General features: G+C 38.9%; 2 protein-coding genes across 7 annotated transcripts in view; one reads left to right on the forward strand and one right to left on the reverse strand.

The window, feature by feature from the left end:
• GALM (galactose mutarotase) overlaps positions 1-19,256 on the reverse strand; it is a 96,373-nt gene extending 77,117 nt beyond the window's left edge. The window contains exons 1-3 of one of the 3 annotated variants that reach the window (XM_072937891.1): positions 19,146-19,256; positions 14,690-14,828; positions 8,160-8,288 (exon numbers count right to left, since the gene is read on the reverse strand). In XM_072937891.1, the coding sequence (XP_072793992.1) occupies positions 8,160-8,287 (128 nt within the window). In that variant the 5' untranslated portion in view covers position 8,288; positions 14,690-14,828; positions 19,146-19,256. Of the gene's footprint in view, positions 1-8,159; positions 8,292-14,689; positions 14,829-18,124; positions 18,240-19,145 lie in introns of those variants that run through there. The other 2 variants (XM_031684990.2, XM_072937892.1) reach the window with 2 other exon arrangements.
• HNRNPLL (heterogeneous nuclear ribonucleoprotein L like) overlaps positions 18,406-22,185 on the forward strand; it is a 33,777-nt gene continuing 29,997 nt past the window's right edge. For 2 of the 4 annotated variants that reach the window (XM_015248952.3, XM_072937889.1), the window contains exon 1: positions 18,407-18,974. In XM_015248952.3, coding sequence (XP_015104438.1) covers positions 18,786-18,974 — 189 coding nt within the window. In that variant the 5' untranslated portion in view covers positions 18,407-18,785. Of the gene's footprint in view, positions 18,975-19,385; positions 19,479-22,185 lie in introns of those variants that run through there. The other 2 variants (XM_072937888.1, XM_072937890.1) reach the window with 2 other exon arrangements.

Below are 22,185 nucleotides of genomic sequence, written 5' to 3' on the forward strand. Positions count from 1 at the left end.
TATTTTTATAATGGTACTATACTGCTTTGATTTCTATAGCTTTGTAATATAGTTTGAAATCAGGAAGTGTGATGTCCCCAGCTTTGTTCTTCTTTCCAAAATTACTTTGGCTGAAAAGCCAAAGCTGTGGTTCTATGTAAATTTTAAGACTGCTTATTCTATTTCTGTGAAAAATATCACTGGAATTTTGATGGAGATTGCATTGAATCTATAGATGGCTTTGGGTAGTATGGACATTTTAACAACATTAATTTTTCTGATCCATGAACACAGGATATCTTTCCACTTAATTGTGTCTTTTCACTTTCTTTCATCAAACCCTATAGTTTTCAGTGTACAGATCTTTCACCTCTTTTGTTAAATGTATTCCTAAGTATTTTCTTGTTTTTGATGCTATTGGAAATGAGATTGTTTTATTTCTTTTTCAGATATTTTGTCATTAGTGTACAGATATGCAACTGATTTTTGTATAATTTTGTAACCTGAGCATATCACTTTTCAAAGGTTTAACACTTACCATTTTAAAACTGTATTTCATTTTATATATGATACATATATATCATGAAACAGTCTCAAATGGTTAAAAAATACGTTGCTATGACCATGTAAAACTGGAAGTGTTCTGTGGAATCCTACAGAGTTCTCAGATTCTCAGGAGATTAATTCAGAGATGAACTGGGCTAACCTGGGAATCAGTCTTTGGAGCTAGGCTGTTAACAACAATTTTTAACCTTTTTCCTTTAAGCATAAAAAGATTCATAAACCTCATTATATAATAGAAATATAAATAAAAACTATTGGGTAAAAGTCACTCATAATTCCACCACCCTAACAAATGAACCACTTTCATTTTTCCATGTTTAGTCTATATATCTTTTAATGATGATTGACATATATCCCTTGAAATTGCAGATTGCCAATTCAAATGCAAACTGCTCTTGAACTATGAGAGATGCTTGCATAGCATTTGAGGGGTAATACCACACAACAGGTTTGATTTATTGTCTTAAAAAACTCTTCTGACACTTATAAGATAGCAACATTAAAAAATCATAACCTGTGTACATATCTCATCTCCTGTTCTAGATTATAATCTCAGAGAACAAATGAAGATTGTGGTTTGTTCACTACTGAATTCCCTGAAATACCCAGTGTGCACCCTGTACATAAAGGACAGTTAATAAATATTTGCTGAAAAAGTGACTGGATTTGATCAAGTAGGGGTATGGCTAATGGAGACTGAGACCAAGAGGGGAAAGCAGAGTTTCCTGTTCTCCCAGCTTCTCTCTGAGTTGGCCAGTGACAGTCTTGCATGAGAAGGGGGCTCAAGAGGTGGGTGTGGGACACCACCATGAATCTACTCAGTGTAACTCTCTAGAGTCCCTGTCCACTTCTGGCCACTCAAATCTCTCATCTCCACTTACCTACAGACCAGAGGAAAAACACTGTGAGATCTTTGAGAAGTCCTTCTCTTTTGTGGCAGCCAGAGATTCAAGAGGGTCTGTGGGGGCATAGGCAGAGTAATAGGAAGACCTAGAAGAGGCACCATAGGGAGCACCCTGTGCAGTTAGAGGCCCAAGGACATGAGGTAGTTTGAAGATAACCAGTTGTTAAATATTTAGCAGCACATTGCTCAATAGAGGCCTGGAATGGGACAAAGAGCTGTGTGGAGACTTCACGACTAAAAGCAAATGAATAAAACCATCGCTTCATCACTGGTGGCAGCACAATACCCCAAATGGCCAGACAGTAAGAAACATTTGCACTCAGAGTTCATTATCCGGGGATAAGACCAAACTAGTCCTTCCACAGCAAAGACCAGGAAGGATCCTGGACATCACCTGAATCTGAGGCCCCTCTCCTCTACTGACCCCAAATCCTGCACCCTGAGCTACCATCCTTCGGGTATCACTGAGCATCTATCTACCCTCATGACTGAGTCATCCAAGAGACTGTTTAAAAGCCAAGACTGAGAGATTTTGATTGGCTATTCAGCAATTTTCATACTGTAAAGAAAAGAAAGCTTGACAAAATATCATTGAATAGTAGGAAAATGAATTTCTGCAGGAGATGGGATTTCTGTATTTACTGAAAGAAAAGTTTTCTTTAAAGATGGCAAGAAACACTTTTACACTAGGGGATAGATACTTCTATTTTCTGTAGATCTCATTATTATGTTATTCTTGATCTTGATCTGGTATACACTAGACTGATTGGGTAGGGACTACATAAATATAAATATATAAAATAGGATCCTTTATTCTCAATTCCAAAAAAACCATTAAATTTGTAAATAGTGTCTTAGTAATAATGCTGATAGGGGATAGGCTAAGGTCAAGAGGGTCTGTTGAATTCATTACTTGGAGCTTTTTAAAAACAGTGATTTTATATTTATACAGGACCATTTTCACCTGGTTACATCAAAACGACTGTTTAAAAAAGTCTTGCTTCAGACCTGTGTCCTAATTAGTCTTCTGTCTTCATCACCCCACTCCCTCCTCCTTAAACTTAAGCCTGAAGACAGGAGCCCCATACACCTGCGGTCAATTAATCTTTGACAAAGGAGGAAGAATATACAATGGAGAGAAGAGTCTCTTCAGCAAGTGGTGTTGGGAAAGCTGGATAGCTGCCTATAAATCAATGAAGTTAGAATATCCCCTCATACCATATACAAAAATAAACTCAAAATGGCATAAAGACTTAAATCTAAGACAGGACACCATAAATTTCCTAGAAGAGAATATAGGCAAAATATTCTCTGACATAAATTGTAGCAATGTTTTCCTAGGTCAGTCTCCCAAGGCAATAGAAATAAAAACAAAAATAAATAAGACCCAATCAAACTTACAAACTTTTGCACAGCAAAGGAAAACATAAACAAAATTAAAAGACAACCTATGGAATGGGGGAAAATATTTGCAAATAATGTGACTGACAAGGGCTTAATTTCCAGAATATACAAACAGCTCATACAATTCAGTAACAATAAATAACCCAATCCAAAAATTGGCAGAAGATCTAAATAGATATTTCTCCAAGAAGACATACAGACATACAGATGGCCAAAGCATAGGAAAAGATGCTCAATATCTCTTAATTATCAGAGAAATGCAAATCAAAACTACAATGAGGTATCACCTCACACCAGGCAAAATGGCCATCATTAAAGAGTCCATAAACAATAAATGCTGAAGAGGGTGTGGAGACATTATATAACAAGTCTATGAAAGTGTACATTCCAGAGAAGCAATTTTAATTTGAAGACTGTAGTAGACACTGCTAGTTACCTAATCAATGAACATTTCCCTCTTCTTTCTTGTTGGGATAATCCTGATTTTGTTAAGGCAGCAATGGCTCATCCCAGTGTCAATGTGAGTGTCCCAGGCAAAATGGTGACGGCAGTGGAGGTAGTGGTGTGATGTGCTTCTGGCAATAAGATGATACAATGAAGTCAGACATAGCTGGCTCCGTATTTGGCCCCTTCCTTCCCTGTCCTGCCTTGAACAGTATATGGTGCCTGAAAGAGCAACAACCATCTAGGGCCATGAAGGAAAGAGTGAGAAAATCACAAGGGTGCCATCTCTGACATAACTGAGATATTGAACAAATGCCTGCTACTTCTTTCTTGTTATTTGAGAAAAACAGACTGTTTGTTTAAGCCATAGTAGTCTGGCTTTCTGTTACTAGCTACTAAATGCAATCCTAGCTGACATGAGACTTTGTGGGCATAGTAACACTAATTCCGCTGATCAAATATCCTCACAAGCAGTGTTTGTAACTAGACTTTGCTCTTTCCAGGGTCAATAACTCTCTGGCTTCCAAAACCTGAGTTTCATTTTTCTCTGTTTTGTGATATGTCTTTCCTTTTACCATGTTTTTCTCAAACGTCTGGATTCCTTGGCTGGCCATTAATTTTTAAGACTAACTCATAAAAATTTTCTCTGGAAACACTGGGTACATTGACGAGGTTTGTTGCCTGAAGGACTTTGCTGTAGGATGATCGGGTAGTGAACCAGCCTTACAACTGGGAGATTCTCTACTGCCAGTGTCTGGAGTGTCTTTTTTGGGACTGTCAAGTCTCTGTAGAGGAGAATCTCTAATTGACTGGGCAGGGGTTGGGGCCAGGTATATGCGTGGCTGCTGGCATTCTAGGAGCAGGAAAGGGACACGCCTGAAGCTTCCACTGTTCAGTCTATAGCTTCTTACATAACACACCAGTTTATAACTCTATGATTTGTCCTTGCTCTGCATGTGGCTTAGTCTTCAAGTCCAGAGCCTTTTGGGTTACTTTCTTTTGTGTATGAACCTCCATTCTCCTGTGCAGTGGTGAGTGGATATTTATCTGGCTGCTTAAAGTTGGAAGGGGACCTAGCACTAGAGGTCCAACCATTTTCCACACATATAATCCACCAATCCCACTAATTTTAGAGTCACATCTTCATTTCTACCTTTTGAGCCTCCAAACACTGAGACTTTCAGTTTCTAGTTCATTATTCATTGGAATTCTCTTCTGAGATACTTAGATTGCAACTGCCTCTCTTCTATTAAGTTGGTTATTACTTTCCATCGTCTATTAGTTTGTTGAGTATTCTTTCTGTCTCCTCTCCAACTTGTGGGGGTAGTGTCTTTTTTTTTTTTTTTTACCGTATATTCCTTTACTGTTATTTTATTGGTGCTTGAGAGGAGGAACAGGCATGTGGTCACTCTGCCATGTTTTCCTCCCTTTATCTAGTTAAGCTGATTTTCAATCCCAGGAATTATGGTAGTGAGCATCCCAATAATTGGCTCACTATAAGTAGGAGGAATAACCCCCACCCCGAGAAAGGTTTAATAGTTGAGCAGATTGTGGCAGGAACTTGAATAACTTTTTAGTGAAAGAAACCCTGTGCAAATAGGCTTAAGCAAAAGAAAAATTTATTGGCTCATGCAAGTTGGGAGGCTCAGGGGGCTGAATGAACAATTTTGGTCTAAAAGAGAAATTCAGAGAAATAATCTATTATGTAGGAGGAACACAAGCTATCTACATTAATTAGGATAAGTAATACAAATTAAATGAATAAATTCAGGACAAAGTGAACATGTCAGCTAGAAGTTTTGGAAGGACACAAAACAAGAAGAGAAATATGTAGAAACTGCAGAATGCCTATGCTTTTGTGAACCCAGAAGCAAGGGCAGCAAAGAAGACAGTGGGAATTGAACCTGGTGTAGTTTAAACTTCACTCAACTTGTGACGCAGTCCTTCCTGACAGGTGTTCTGGCAATAGAACACCCTCTTTTTGGATAATGACAAAGACCACATGCAAATGAAGTAAATAACAAGCAGGGGCAAAGTCACAGGTCGTCTGGCTAACTGAACCTTGGGAAACTATCTACAGAGGAGTTTTTTAAGTGATTTGATCACAGATAAGAGTAATATTATGAGGAAAATAATTTCTGTTTGTAAGAAGGATTATCTAGACCATGTGGGCTTGAGAGAGCTTCTAGATATTTTCAACCTGTTATCTTTCTCGCTGACTTTTGTCAAAGTTAATGAAGATAACGAATCATGTGCTTGCATATTCTTATTTGCCACAACAGTTGTTTCATTGGCAACAATTCCTGTAATGAAACCCTAGGAATTCAGCACTGGAAAATAGTGACAGTTTTTATTCCTGGTGAGTTGGGTAAGTTAGTCTGGGACTGGAGTAATTGAGCGTACTGTTCCAGAGCAGATGGTAGGAAAAGAAAGAGGAGGTAACATGGAATGAGCTTCAGATATAACTGGAATCAGAGGCTCAAATGAAGTTATCAGGGCTGCTCCCCTATACCCTAGCTCTACTTGTCTCTTGCAGTTTCATTCTGGGTTTCTCAAGTCCCGGATGTTTATGCTCCCAGCTTAGCAAATCCAGCAAAAAAGAATAGCCTTTCCCGATAGCTCTTTCAAAAAAAGCCTTAAGGTGATTCTGATATGTTCTGCTAGGTCACATGTATCTCTGAAACAAGTAATGACACGAAGGGTATGGGGAATTCTGGTTGGTATGGCCTGGCCCTTGTGCACTCTTGTGATGATGGTCATGTGGCCCTGATTGAGAGTTCAGCCCCAACTAAGATACTGAGTTGAGTTCCTTACAGGAAAGAAGAGCTCTGTTATAAGGAGAAGGAAAAGACTGTTAAAAACAGGGGATGTCCATTACAGGTTCATTTACCACTGATGGAGTAGAGTCTTATCCTGTGTGCTAGCCCACATGGTCCCTAACAGAGACTGCGTCATTCAATATAAAACATTCTAATTTTCTGGAATAAACATGGAATTGACTTGTTCTAAGTAACATTAAGTTAATGTTAATTTAGCATGATGATTATAGTACCTGCAGAAATGATGTTATTAAAGCATCATTCTTTAGGTTTCATAAATATGAGCTTAAAAATTTGGTATAGTTTGGAGCATGAGACCATGGCAGTGGCTTCCAGTGAAGGAATAATTTTAGAATGGGGAAGTACCCCTATTGGCTTGTCAATGCCCAGCCTTCTCCAACCTAGCCTTCATCTCAATGCCCTTCTTTATCAAAACTTTTTAAACCTGTTTTTTTTTCCCTGACTGGAAAAGAATATAATGGTTACTATGTATCTAAGTGATATCTAAAAATGGCTACCTATGAGGAAATAGGGTTTTAGAAGATAGTCAAATTTTCTGAAATATTTATTTTATAAAGTAAGGAATATTATGGAATATAAAGCTGGGAACTGGCAAGTTATTTTTTGTAAATCAGATACAGTCTGAATGTTTCCACACCTAGTTAGCCCATGGGAACCAAAACAGTCCTATCAACAAGACATGCCCACCTAAAAGACTTCAATAACTTCCCCTCACAAAATCTTCACCAGTTAATTCAGGTATTTTGAGTGGGTTTCTTGCATGTGCTTAGAAACAAATCTGCTCACGTTCCTGTGGTGGTCCACTTTCCCGGAAGAAGCCCCTTGTTCAAAATCTGTTCTGAGGCCTGCCATGTAAATTCTGCTTCTCTGCTGCTCCACCTGTACAGCACTGGCTGTACTTGCTTTGCTCCACCCATTCAGAAGTGAAGACAATGCCCCCTGTCCACTCTGTTCTTTATTACCTGGGTCTCAAAATAGTACTGTATATACCCAGTCTGACAAAGTATCATGAGAGTTTCCTCAGCTTCTGATTCAAACACTTGAGAGATCTAATGAGTCCACAGGATCAAGTAGGCAGGGTGGAGCAGAGGTGGAGGGGTGAGAGGCCATGCCTTTCACTCTACTCTCTCCAGATTCTCGTTCACAATCATCTCTCTTTTCCTTTCTTCCTCAGCTTTCAAATCGCCCAAACCTCCAGGCATAACTCTCTAAGTCAAAAGTCAAACACCTCTGTGTTTGTTTACAGATTCAAATATATGCCTCAGAACAGGAGAGGGTATCCATCAACCATCAACCTCTCTGCCAAAGTGTAGGTCCATGGGGTCACCTGCTTCTGAGATAGATTGCTTTTCAGAATAATGTCATTGAGACTTTCAAAAATAGTTTTTACAGAAATAGACTCACAGAAGAAAACAAAATTATGATTACTAGTGGGGGAAGTGGGGGGGGTGAAGGGTTAAATTGGGAGTTTGGGATTTGAAGATACTACTATATATAATCTAGATAAACAAAGATAAACAACAAGGTCCTACTGTATAGCACAGGGAACTATATTCAATACATTGTAATAGCCTATAATGAAAAAGAATATGAAAAGGAATATATATATATATATACACACATACACATATGAATAATTGAATCACTATGATGTACACTAGAAATTAACACAACGTTATAAATCAGCTATACTTCAATAAAAGAAAGAAAAGGCAAAAAAAAGTTTTTAATCATCTGTACTAATGGAGCAGGGAACAGAATGGCTATATAAATGTTGACAATGGTTTTATTCTTTCTCAATCCTACAGTGTTAGAGTAGCCTACACTTTGTTTTATATTCTATACTTGCTGTGTTACTCAGCACATGTTCATGACTGAAGTTCTATTTCTTGTGCTCACTTCCATTAGAGAGAATGAACGATGTATTCTGCAAATGTTAGATGCTATAATCACTAATACATCTTTTACGAAATAGGGCTTTGTCAAAATGTTTTCAGTAACTTTCCCATTGAAGCCAAACATACATTAAGTTCTTACTCAAATCCAGTGATGGGGATCGGTGATGAAATAATTCTGGAATCACTTTTTTCTTGTACAGAGTTTCTTTTGAAATCAGTGGCAATCCTGAACGTGGGCTAAGTCCAAGAAGCATTCTGCAGAATAAGAATCACGTGCAGTATTAATGAGTCATTCTGTCCTTCTTTCCCATCTGAATCATATATCAATTTGGCTTTACGGTTTCTTAAAAAATGATTTTTCAACCATCTAAATAAAGTTTCTTTTGATGATATGCTTATAGTGGGGAAATAAAAATTATCTCTAATAATAAAATGTCCAATAATCTTTAAAGACTAGAACTCCTTAGTAGTTTGTGAATCATAATGGTATTCAACTTCATTTTTATTGCCTTAATATTTTTATTGCAAAAATGTTACAGAGAATGCTTAAAAGCTTCAAAACCTTCAACATCCTATTTAAAATGCCTTTAAATTTTTTCAAATTTCCTTCCAGCTTTGTCTATATCTATATCTATATCTATCTATATATATGTGTGTGTTATATATAACTACAATCACAGAATATACACTAACCATATAGTTCATCTAATAAGGATTCTCAACCAGGGGCAATTTTGCCCCTCTGGAAACAGTTGGAAATGAATGGAGACATTTTTGATTGTCCCTAATATGGGCAGGTGTATGTTGCTGGCAAGACCAAGGATGATGCTAAACACACTACAATGTATAACTCTTCAAAAAAGAATTATCCAATCCAAAATGTCAATAGTGTCAAGGTTGAGAGGCCCTTGTACACACACACGTTTGTATTATGCTTTTCAAAACTTTGCTAAATAATCTTATTTTTGTCTTAAGATTCTCGAAATTATCCCTTTATCTATTTGACAATCATAGTTCATTTAATGATTTACCCACTCAGATATCATAGATACTGTTATGAACATCTTCATACATATGGCTTCTAAATTTGCTTGGGTTAAACTTAAATTTTCACAAGTAAAATTACTTTGATAAAGGGTATTATCATTTTAACGGCTCTTAAACTTGGTATAGGAAACTTATAAACGTTAGCTTTGGCAAAACACATTCATTATTAATGGTTTATTAAAGAGAATTAAAGTTTGCTTGTAACTACAGTTTCTAATGCTATAGTGTTTTAAGTGGGAAGTAATGGTGCTGGGGGAGGATTACATCCGAGTTTAAGCTTTCTGAATAGACAATATGATTTTAGGAGCAGAGCAGATATCGCTTTACCCATATTTATGTTCCTGGAGGAAAGGGTTGTGATGGTGCCTTATTCATCTTCATATCCTTAGTGCCCATCCCAGCATCAGGTTGAAAATGTACATTATAAACATTTGTTGAATGGACAGACAAGGGTAGGAGTAACACATGAAGAGACTAACTGATCTGACTGACTTTATGGGGACAGATGACAGCATAGATTGTGTTCCCATAAAACCATTAGCATTTATGTTGTGATTGGTTTTTATAATTATCATTATACTTGATGATTTAAAGATTATAGCTCTTGTTATCAGACTCTGCTAGAAATATCTGCTAACATTGGTGGTAGAAGCCAATATATTGAAGGTCTGGGAACAAACACATAGCTCTTCCTCTCAGCCAGGATAAAAAGCACTCTCTAGCAAGATAACACTGGTTTTTGTTTAATTTAAGAGACACAAAGACATTAAAAATTGATCAGTGAATTTTTAATAACTAGAGAATACATACACATGGCACAAAAGCTGAAAAGTATAAAAGAATATATAACATATTTTTTCAAACTGGAGTTTCCAGCAATCCAGTTTCCCTCCCTGGAGGGTCTAACATGGATATGCTATGTATAGGCTACAAACTGCCATAAACAAGAAGTCCCAAAGTAAGGCACACAGTACATGGGGGTGGTGCTGCTCCACAAAAATCATCCCAGGACCTGGTGCCTTCAATCTTGCTGTTCTTGTATCATTTTTACTGTTGGGCATGGTGGAAGCTCAGTGCCCCATCTGTACTCCAGCATGTGAAAAGGGAAAGAAAGGTCATACAAGTCAAACAATTTCTTTTTAAGCAAATGGTGCATAAGTTGCACCACCATTTCTCCTCATATTCCATTGGCAAGAACTTTGTCACACGGCTATGCTTAGCTGCAAGGGAGACTGAGAAATGTAATCTTTAGGTGGGTGGCTGTATGCCCAGCTGAAAATTCAGAGGAAGAGAATTGAATCTGTAGCTGTGGGTGTCTAAAAATAATTTTTTCACGATGTGGTAATGGTGCCAACCAGATTATCAATTACTGATTCTGTCCCAGTATTGAACTGTGAAGCCTGGCTTGTCACAACTGGATCCCTCCAAAATACCAGGAAATAAATAGCAATCAACAGAGACTTGATGCTTCGTTTCATTTCTAGATTGTCTTCTTTAATCCATTCTTCTCTTTCTTATATTTGAATATCTAAGAGAAGGGCTTGATAATCTGGAGGTCATTGGCAATCTTCCTTCTCCACTACAACACTGGGCAGAGTTAATCTTTTAAAGTTGTGCAGTAGGTAAAGTTTATCTTTGTGATCTCAGCTTTCTTCACCCTTTTCCCTGGCATGCAATACCCAACGTGCCCTGGCCATTTAGAACCCCATACCAGAGTGCACACAAAATTGCTCTCCATGTTAAGGTGGTGGTTACAAGATTCTCTCTCTTCTTTGCTCACCCAGAAATTACCCTCTTAGTGCTCCATCTCCAGTTGGTTGATAGGGCTGAGAAGTGGGGGGCATAAAAGAGGTTTAAGGAGTGGTTGAAATGTTACTCCTTGTGAAAAGAACTCAATTTGATTAGGCAGAACTGTTGCCTTTAGTTTAAAAGCACTAGAGTTTGTCTTACTGTTTGCAGGACAAAACAACGACAACCAAAAAAACTCCCCAAACATATGTATGTATATAGTATGTCTGAATTGCAGAGGCACACATTGGTGTTCATGCAGAAATATTTCCAAGTATCATTTTTGTAAATTTTCACTTCTCTTCAAAAAGCATTGTAGTATGAAAACAATCAAGCAGACTGACTCTTTTTTCCCTTTCTATGGTCATTTTGCTGTCATTTGCAGAATAGCTGAAGTTATCTTAGGACTTTGCTTTTCAGATTGAGATAATATCTGTATTAGCACTATCTTTTCTAAGTCTTTATTAGAAGAGTTAATTTGGTGATATGATTTGGTGATATGATTATTGCTATCTTCAGTTCTCTTCATTGCAAGAATATTTACTATTAAAAAAAATTGTTACTAATAAAAGATTCCAAAAAGAGCACATATATTGGCCAATACTTGACTAAGACTCAATATCGGACATATTTATTCAAATGCTTCCTACATCACAACACACATAGAAAATATTAATATTTGTATTGCACACTGATGTAAGTTGGAGTCATCTGGCCTGGAGGCTGTGCCTGCGCCTGGTCTCACCCAGCTGCCCCAAAGGTTGAAGGGAATCTTTCTCTCAGCATACCCAATTCGTTGGGGGACCTGGTTAGAGAGGGCTTATATAAAATGCTGTTGTTCAAAATGTGGTCTTCACATCAGCACCATCAGCATCACCTGGGAGCTTGTTAGAAATTCAGACTTGCAGGCTCTATCACTGAATTAGAATCTGCATTAACATCAGATTCCTAGGTGATTCATGTACACATTAAAGTTTGAGAGTATGGATCTAGAAAATAGTGGGTGGTACTACTAGATATGGGAGGTTGCACTTACCGGACATTAACAAAATAGCACATCATTAAAACGTTTTTTTCCCCTGGAAGAAGTTGTGCCTAAATGGCATTGCTTGGGATCCAAGATATGATCCTATAACTCTTCTGTCATCATGGAGCTTCGTATACATATAAAATCTTTCAGTATTCTATAAATGTGCAGAATAAAACACATGGTCTACTTAAACCAAACGTTCATTTTTTTTTTTTTAGGTGTGCGTGGAAGATAAGGAGGTTGCACCTAAGTCATTTCATCCTCCTCCAAGCTTCAAGTACTGCCTGAGGGCTGGTAAACCAAAAATCACATCCTCCAGACTTTGTTGCAGCTATTATTATGGAAATATATAGGTTTCAATAATCAAAAGCTTCCATGTACAATCTGGAGAGCTGTTTCTCTGATAGGCATGGTTGTAGAGGCAATTTTTTCTTCTGTAGCAGAGGTATCAGAAGTGTCATTGTTCAGTCATCAGCTTTGTGAACATCAGGAAGCACTGGCAGTGCATACATTTTGCTGGTTCAGATTAGTTGGTATGGTGATTCTGGAGCTGGCTGTGAAAGTGGCAGCTTCTTGATTCTGGTGTCTTCCAGACAGTGGCTGTGGTGCTGTACTGTGGAAGCTGTCGGCTTCTCAATGAGGAAGAGCACAGCTCTTTTCGTATTTTAGTTTTGAGGTATGGTTTTGAGAATTGCTCCATTAATATTCTCAATTTATTCTTGTCAAGTGTATTAATACTTCCAGCTTAAACTAACCAGAATGGGTTCTGTTCTTCCCAGCTGAACTTTGATATAGTCTGCTCAATCTGTTTTCAGGACAACTCATTTTTCATTGATTTATTTAACAAATATTTATTGAAGGCCTTCTCTGAAAAGATGTTGCGATATATAGTACATATATATCTTCAGATGTGTAAAGCAATGATTTTAACTCACACAAATTATATGTTGCTTTAAGAATTATATTTCTAGGAAAGTAGTTCCATCCAATTACAGCAGAAAATTAAAAGTTCCATTTCCAATTTAATCATCATAGATGGTTCATATGTCCTCATTGGTATAATGAAGAGATGGGAATTTAGAGACAAAAGATTAGACTTTCCAAACGTCATCTGACAAATGGAGATAGTAAGGACCTGCCCTACCTAATGAGGTTTCTGTGAGAATCAAATGAGGCAAACTATATGAAACTGCTTTGTACATAATAAAGTGCTACACAGTGCTGATTATTTACTTCTAATTATAATAGTAACTTTATCCTACAAAGTTTTCAACAAAAGTGCTACTTATAATAGCACCTTTAAATACAACTATTTTTGTTTGTCTAATTCTCAATTCATTGCAAATTCTGATTTTTATATAATCATGTTCTTAAAGATAAATAAGAGAGTGACTACTTACTTTGTGAAAGGAATTTCACTTTTGAAAAATATTCACAATAGGAAAACTTCCATTAAATGTGACTCTCACATTTAATACAAATGTTGATTTGCAAATTTAAATAATATGTGTTTTGGTACATGCAGTGCACAAAATGATCTATAGTTGTTTAGTTGTTTGAAAAATTGAATCGTATCTTACAATGATCTCGTTTCAAACATGGGTAAGATCAGTCTCTGGGAAACTTGCAGACATAATTTGCAAAGTTCACATGCTTTGTTTCATGTGCTTCTATTTCTTGAGCTATGTGAAAGAGAAGCTTAATTTAGATCAACAATGTTGATCAACCAATGTTTAGTTGGTGCCTCCCACGTATGAGACAGTGTTCTAGGTGTTGAAGACACATAGATGAATGAGATACAGTCATCCCCTATGCTACTGTCCAGTCCAGCACTGTCCAAAGCAGCAGCCAATTGTACACATGTGGCTAGTGTGACTCAGAAACTGAATTTTATTTTATTTTAACTTAAATACAAATAGCCACTTGTGACTAGTGGCCACTATATTGGACAGCACAGGTCTAGGCCAAACCCAATAGCTGACTTGTGGTTACCAAAAAAAAAAAAAAAAAAAAAAGATGCAGGAGCAAAACAGTTTTCTTATCTTAAAATAAAGGTGGACTATTAATTTTCTGGTCTTGGAGTGGGGGTGGGGAAAGTGCGGCAATGGTATGGGGAAGTAAGTAGCATCAATGGAAACAATTATATGATTCTGTTTAAAATCTGTTCTGTTTGATTAAAATGTCCCCTAACATATTTGGAATGCAAAGACACTGCCAGGCCAAGAAAGCTAAAGACAGCAAAGGTAAAAAAACTGAGGTCTAAAAAGCTTACTTTATGTGTTACCATTAGCATTCCTTGCTGTTTTTATAGTGGTTGCAACATTAAAGATCAGGAAAAGATGAAGTTGTTTGTGACATGCTTACGAAGGAAACTTCCTTGATGGGGTCAGGAGGGCCACAACCAAGATATTTTTATTTTACTCAAATTAAAAAAAAAACAGAAAAGAATTAAGAGCTCATACTTCACACACACAAAAAGGTATTACATGTTACTGATCACTTATAATTGGGAATGATCTGTAGTACTTAAAATGTTTTTGTTAAAAGTGATCAGGTACTGGTTAATTTTGTTTTACCTACATTTTCATATGCAAGATGAATTTACTTTAATAAATTTTATTTACTCTTAACAATGGACAGATACTATGATTTTCTTTTTTATTTATTAAAATTATTTTTAAAGATGTTGAAACTATCAGTTCACATGAGTCAGAGAAAGATGAAAACAATTTAAACATTATTTCTAAGACTAAGGGTAACTGGCTATAACTGATAAGAATCTGAATTTTACCTGTCATTATCTGGTCATATACCAGATATCCTTCTAGGGTCAATGTATTTATTTTTGCAGATTCGTCACAAATGATTTCTTTGAAGAGGCCAAACAGTGGCAGCTCCAGCCCCAACGCAGACCTGCATGATGATAGAATCTGAAAGAGAATACCACTGTGGTTACACTTGACTACACAGTGCGGTAATAGTGCTTGAGGCACTTCCTGCAGGGTGCATTCTCCTGGAACGGTGGCTTCTTTTCACCATAACTAACCAAATGAATTGAAGGGGCTAGACTGGGTAACAGCGCCATAGCGCTTCTTCTTGGTGATCTCTAACGTGAAAGTGGTATCATCACAAATAGTATACTCTGGATTTGACAAACTTTCATAGGAACTAATTGATTTGTCTCTGAATGAATTTTGTTCTAAGCTGGATTTCATGTTAAACATGTCTTAATTAAAATACCTCTTTAGGATTCCAATCCTTTGGAAATAAGTGCTCACAAGTAAGGTTAAGGTTTTATTTGATTTTTGTAGGAGCTGAGGCAGGAAATAAAAGTTTTGTATACTCAGTGAAGTAGCAATATTAGAAACTGAGTTTGGGTATGAAAATCTTATTTGTATTTCTAGTTGTTCAAATGATGCATCCATCAGAAAATGGTGAAACTTTTCTTATGATTTCTGGGCCTTTCTTTGTCTACAGAAATTACATTTAAAAATCAAGACTAAAACAGTGCATTATATTTGTAATTTTCTATGCAAACTAACTGAATTTCATTATGCCAATGATAAAAGTGATAACTATAATCTATGCCTTCCCAGAGTTACAGCTGTCTAAGCCCTGGTAGAAATTAGTGAAGGAATAAGTATCATAAGTGAATATAAATTCAATTTATATGTTCATGGCAATAAATAATATAATAATTAAATCATCATTCATTATGATGACGAGTTCTGGCTCTGGGATCAGACACTTGGTTTTTAGTCCTGGCTCTCTAGCTTACTAACAGCAGTCTAGGGCAGGTCTCTTAACTTCTTCTAGACTTTAATTGTACCGTGGGCACAGTAATAATAATACCTCTGTTAGAGGGCTTCTGTCAGAAATCATCGACCTTACCCCTGTAGTGGTTAGCACAGTGCCTGGCGCATTCTAAGTGCCTGTTCTTATTATGTGTCTGTTATATGTGCCTTGTTTCTTCAACCTGATTGCAAGCTTTGAGGAGTCAGAAACTAGCTCATATAGTTTTCTAGTCTCTTCATCACTCAGGACAATGTTTTACAAATTACACAGGTCAGCAATGATATTTAAAACTAAAGGGCAATTTGGGGCCAGATTATAAAGGACCTTGACTATCAGTTTCCCCAGACCTTCCCTAGACCTGTCTCCCACTCTAGTACAATCTCTGAGTCCCCTTTGAGTTGTGGCAATGGGAATTCATGACTGCTGCCTACTCCAATCAACAGCTACCAGTCCAATCAAGCACTCACACAACTGGCCAGAAGCCTGAGGCTGTACGTATTGTCGTGCAAAAGAGATTCCAGGTTGAGTTAAATACCTGATTTATTTTCATACATTTAGGAGCTGTTTCTGAGTTTTTCAGGCACTTCCAGCTACTGGGCAGTATGTTATTTACCTTGCCTAAGTTAAATCATGCAGAATATAACGTATGTCCTCTTTCTTTAGCTCTTGTCATGGTTTTAGTGATGAGCTAGTTTTCCGTAGTGATGAATTTTTCCATGCCTAAGAACCTACTGCCACTGAACAACTCATCTGCAATAAGCTCAAAGGTCACTCTCGGTCAATGTACAGATCTATGTCCTTTAAACATGCTTTTGAGTTTTACTTCTTAGCCCTTTAAACCAACAGTTTGATTCGAGCTGTTTCAAAAAAGTATTAAGTTTAACACTAGTACATACTGACTCTACTCTGTTAGTGGAGTAAACACTGAGTATAGCAGCAAGGGTCGGCAAGGCTGGGTTTCCTTACCGGTAGATTGGTATGATAGCTGCATTTTTAACCTGATACAATCCATAGGTTGGATGTAGGCTTCGAGAATTTAAAATATTTTCACCATCACAAGAAATATTTGGAAAGTTTGTATAAGGCCTCCTGGCTCCACTCATTGTTCACAGTGCTCCGCCAGCATTTTCTTATCTGCAGCCAGCTCTGCAGCTCCCTTTGATATTTCTTCTGTCTACCTCCATTTTATCAATACTTTAAAAAATACATTTCTAATTGTGTTTTTTTTCTTCCTTTTTTTTTCTAATTGTGTTTTAGTTCTGTTTTGTCAATGTATACCAGCTGGCGCACACAAATTTAATTATAGCTATACGGTGTTGTGAAAAAGCTTCCAAATGGATTCCAAAATGACAGGCAGTGTAAATTATAAACTACAAAACAGTGTAGGTTAAAGCACTGTCAGCAATAAATAAAAATGGCTTTTTTTGAAGAAAGAACTTTGGAAAGGAGAGAGACTAGGCTGGGGGAGGAAACAATCCACACCGTTAGGAAAGGAAGAGCCACATTTAGCGAAGCATCTGAGGGGCAAGGACAATGAAACACTTAAGTGAATCTTGATCCGCAGCAATCCTCCAAAGGTTAAGCCACCGAGGGCAGTTAGGTTGTGTCAGATTTGCCAGTTCCGCTCCTGAAACATACTGGACTTTTATTTCCCAAGGCCCACTTACACAGCATCGTTTAGCACGCAACTCGTGCCGGGGGCTGTACAGGAACTGGGTTAGCAAAGATGAAAAGAGCTCAGTTCCTGTCTCCAAGCGCTTCTTGTCTTTAAAACAGAACATCCTAATAGGCAGGTATAGAGGGCCCCGCTGCAAAAAAGCGGCAACTAGAAGCTTGAGGAGTCCTCAAGGCTCCACAGAGGAAATGAGCTGTGTGTGGTCCAAAGGGCAAACAATTTTGATAGGCTCTAGGCTCTCGTATCTTTCAAATAAACGATAACGTGAAATAAACATATCGTCCAGAACGGAAAGGCTTGAGACGAAGGATGAAACTTGATATGGAAGGTTTATGACGCATTTAATTGGAGCAAGGACTTGAGACAAGTCCCCTGTAACTGCCAGGAAAAGAAGAGTCCAGAAGACCCATGAGTGCTAACAGATCAAACTGACAGTCGCCCTGTGGAGTGTCTCGTTCAGACTCGCACCTCAGTAAATACCGACTGTTCTCGAGTATCTACTCAGGGCCGGTGATAGAGGCCACTTGTACCAGATTTTGCACACAACATAGGGAAGAAGGCTACTCTCACGGTTCTAAGCCCTTTTCTCCCCTCACCCCCTGTAGTTTTAGGGCAGTGTGAGGTATACCGGCTGGGATTTTCTCTTTTGAAGAGAAGTTAATAAAAGCATTTAAATTAGCGGGAGGGCGGTTAACAACCGCAGCCCTGGCCCCACTGCACGCCTCCTCGCCCGCTGGGGTTCACTCCGTGCCTCACCTCGAGTTAGCCCAACAGCACTAACGGCCGCGGGGGTAGCAACCGCCACTACGGCGCGTAGCTGACATTGCAAGGCCGGGAGTCGCAGGCAAGCGGCGAGTTCAGAAGGCGCGGGGAGGGGGCGGGCGAGGCCAGGCCGTGGTCGGCTTTTGACGAACAGCCTTTACAGCCAATTGGAAGCATGGTCCACTTTTCCCTCTGCCAATAGGGAACGAGACCCGGGTTGGGAGGGGGTGCTTCCCGAGGGCTGCGGCTGGATTCGATCCTACGCCGCCGCCGCGAAGGCGGGGGCGAAGGTTCTGCTTGGGCGGCGAGGAGCGGATTAGGGGAGGAGGGAAGACCGGAAGCCACGGTCGCGTCCCCATCCTTAGATTCGCTCCCCCCGGCTGGGAGCGGATTCGGAGGCGGAGGGAGAGGCTGGATGTTGGCTCAGTGATAAAGAGGAGCGGCCGCTCTGGAGCCTCTTCCCGGGGGGCCCCCCTTCGTCCCGCCCGCTCTCCGCACCCACCCAGCTTCTGAGCGCGCGGCCCCCGCGGACGGCCCAGCTGCGCAGACCTTCGCTGAAGAGGCGCTGCCCGCGGGGAGGACTAACCGGTGGCGTCCGAGGCCCGCGCCCTGCCGCCACCCCCCCGCCTACCAGCCGGTCCCTCCGGCCGCCGCCATGTCCTCCTCCTCATCCTCCCCTAGGGAGACGTACGAGGAGGACCGGGAGTACGAGAGCCAGGCCAAACGCCTCAAGACCGAGGAGGGCGAGATCGACTACTCGGCAGAGGAAGGCGAGAACCGCCGGGAAGCGACGCCCCGGGGCGGGGGCGATGGCGGCGGTGGTGGCCGGAGCTTCTCACAGCCGGTAACAAAGCGGGGCGCCCAGTCCGCTGTGCCCGGCGGCTCCCCGGGAAGCAGGGCCCGGCGGCGGGGACTCGGCCCCGTGCCTCCCGCCGCCTCGTTTTCTCCTTCTGCTGCGTTGACCCTTTCGGGAAACGCCGGCTCTTCTTTTTGAGGCTTTTAGTCTTCGTCCTACCTGTTTCCAGCATCCCGATCGCGAACCCGGCCCCGGCCTGGCTGCAGGCCCCGCGGAAAGTCAGCCGCCGGCCTTGAACTTGGGGAGGGTCCGGGGGCGGGGGCGGAGTGGAGGCGTTACTCCCGCTCGGGGTGGGGTATGTTGGGGGCGCTCTGTTGCGTGATTAGTCCTTTGTTAGTTTAACTCCTCCGGCGGCTGGCCGGCGTCGGGACGACCCGCTCCCTTCAGCCCCCTGCCCGCAGCATCCCCGCGCGCTGATTACGATCTCAGGATAGGGGCGTCGGTTCCACCCAGGGCTCTTTACGCCCAGGTCCTGAGGAGAGCCGCAGCTAGGTAACAGATTTGGCCCTGACTCTCACACCCTAATTCCCCTAAAGATTTAATTTAACATTTTTTACTCTTAATAGACCTGGCGCACATGCTTTGCTCCCAGTTTCATGATTATTGCTCAGTACAGTTTTTAGCTTTTAGGTTGAAAAAAAAATGTGTTGGTAGGTGTTCACACACCTCTATTTACAAGTAAAAAGAATCACCGCAGTTCTTCATGGGCAGTTTGTTCCCAATTCGCTCCACAAAATGAGGAACTGAACTCAATCGAACACACATTCCTAGATTCTTGTTTCATTAAAAAGGTTAGCTTGAGGCAGAAGAAATGTGAAAATCCACAGCAAGTAGTAGCTCAGCTTTAAGGAAACAAAGTAAAGCAAATGTTTTTGCCCTTTTTGGTGCACTTATGCTGTCTAATTGACTTAAATGTTCTTTAAACATTTAACACATTTTAATTGATTTTTTTCAAAGCAAACTTTCCCGAAATTTATGAAATTTTGCACATATTCTAATATTAGAATGTTTTGCACCTTTTATAAGAAGTTATAAGTCTTAGCAAATTAGAAGTCTGTTAGCTCTTTTCTGCATTTTTATGTAAAAAATTCTGGTCAGTAGTTTCCAGTGTTAGAGTTCCAAATACAAATGTTGCCACATTTAAAAAAAAGGAACTTTTTCTTCCTCTAAATTTAAGAGTTTTCTTACATCTAGATATTGCTTTGGACTTTTGTTCCTGGCTATTTGGAATATTCAAAATGTAACTTCAGATTTCGTAATGTAACAAAAAGTGTGAATAAAGAAAGTGCATTTCTTCTTAAGTTTCAGTTCAAAGCCAACTCTATTGTGGATGCTGGAAACAGGAATATTATAACTGATATTTAGATGCATTGGATCAGTGTATTTCTTTTGCCCAAGTCTTGCTTGAATTTTTGTGCCACAGCATGAAATGTCTTCCATCAAGTGTCTTGGGAAAATATTTTAACCAGTTTATTAAAAATTTTTGGTTTTGAAAACAAATTAAATATTAAGCCAATAGTATTATTTTGGATGTTGGGAAGAAAATTATGTATAATTAATACACATCCAGAGTGAATTTTATGTAGCAGTGGGAATAGCACTGGACAGGTCTTGGGGAGAGTCAGGCTAGCACACATCCATGTGACCTTGGGAAAGTCACTTTACTACTTAGAATTCTCTTAGTCTGTAAAATGTGAAAGTTGAACTACAGGCTTTCCATACCTGAAGTTGTAGTTCAGTGATTGATGTAATACAGCTTTTAAATTACCTCGGCAGGAACTAATGTATGCAGATTGAGTTATAAATTCAAATTTTGTTTATCTTATTGGTGTTATGTTTCTTAGGAGAGGGTGAATTGCTTTTATTTAACATAGAACCAATACTGCACTGTGAAATCTAATGAAGGATTATTTTTCCTGTTTTTTAAACATTTTTGAAATCATTGCAACTGTGGAAACCTGCACATATTAAAATTTTACTAGGACAGGAATGCCCTGAATAGAAGTTTACTGTCTAGTGTGTCATTATCCAGAAGTATAGTAATTCATGTAACTGAAAAAGATTTGGCTCAACCTCAGCCAGGTCCTAGAAGAAATAAACCTTTGTGATCAAACTATGTGAGTAAATGCAGATTAGGTACAATGATGGGTAATCTTTTCAACTCTAGTTGGAAGTTTGTAAAAGTGTACAGTAAGACTTCAGAGATTTACATTGGCTTTTCATAAGTTTCCTTGAGAATAATAACTAGATTTAAAGAGGAACATTAGTATTTAAGAAAAACTGCTTCTACAAATGCTCCTGATTTAAAGATGAATTGATCATTGTGAATGATCATGATGTTTTAAGGTATAAAGAGAAATGAGTTTGTAGTTCAGATATGAGAAATGATACCCTTCAAATTTATGTCTTCTGGTACTTTGAAGAGCAAAACCCCTCCTGAGTGTTTCAGATTATTTGGGCTGCATTTTGAACAAAGCTTGATTATGGAGGTTCATGCTATATATTATACAATTACTTTATTCTTAAGGAATAAGTTGTATTCTTAAATTTTTCAGTTATGACCTTCAAGATCGTATTAATAGTAAATTTCTGTATCTTTTAAAAAAAGCAGCTTGACTTCTAAATATTAGCACTTCACTTGGCAAAACCAGTTGAGGAACTGAATTGGGAAGTTACCTAGAAAAGATTTTTTTTTATAAAGATTGGTATCAATAAAAATTAATGGAGTGCTAATTTATTTTAGAGACTTTTAAGTTTTTCTTTTATTCTGCTCTGCTAATGAGTAAACAGGCAAATCAGTGACTGTTAAAGTGATTTGTTTGCTGATGAGGTGAAAATATGTTTCTCAACTTTTAATAAATAGACTTGCAAGGTGGCAAAATGCCAAGATAAAAATATAGATCTTAGGATTTCCAAATAAAGGAATATGCATTATATAGAGAATCTAGTTTGAATTTAAGATGCACTGTTAAACTTTAAAGATCTGAATACAGAGATGATAGGAATATTTTGATGGCTTATTGAGATGACTATGGAATGGGAGGTGGCATGAAGTCACTTTGTTAGCTTAGCTCCCACAGGAAAAGTTTGGAGACTGTGACAGCATAGTAACTACACTCTGGAGAATAAAAAGGTTCAAGGATGTGTACCTCAGAGATAAGTGCCAGAGCTTTGAGGCTTCTGTAGCAGTAACGTCCTG

This window comes from Vicugna pacos, chromosome 15 (genome assembly GCF_048564905.1).
Source record: "Vicugna pacos chromosome 15, VicPac4, whole genome shotgun sequence".
NCBI classification, from domain to species: domain Eukaryota; kingdom Metazoa; phylum Chordata; class Mammalia; order Artiodactyla; family Camelidae; genus Vicugna; species Vicugna pacos.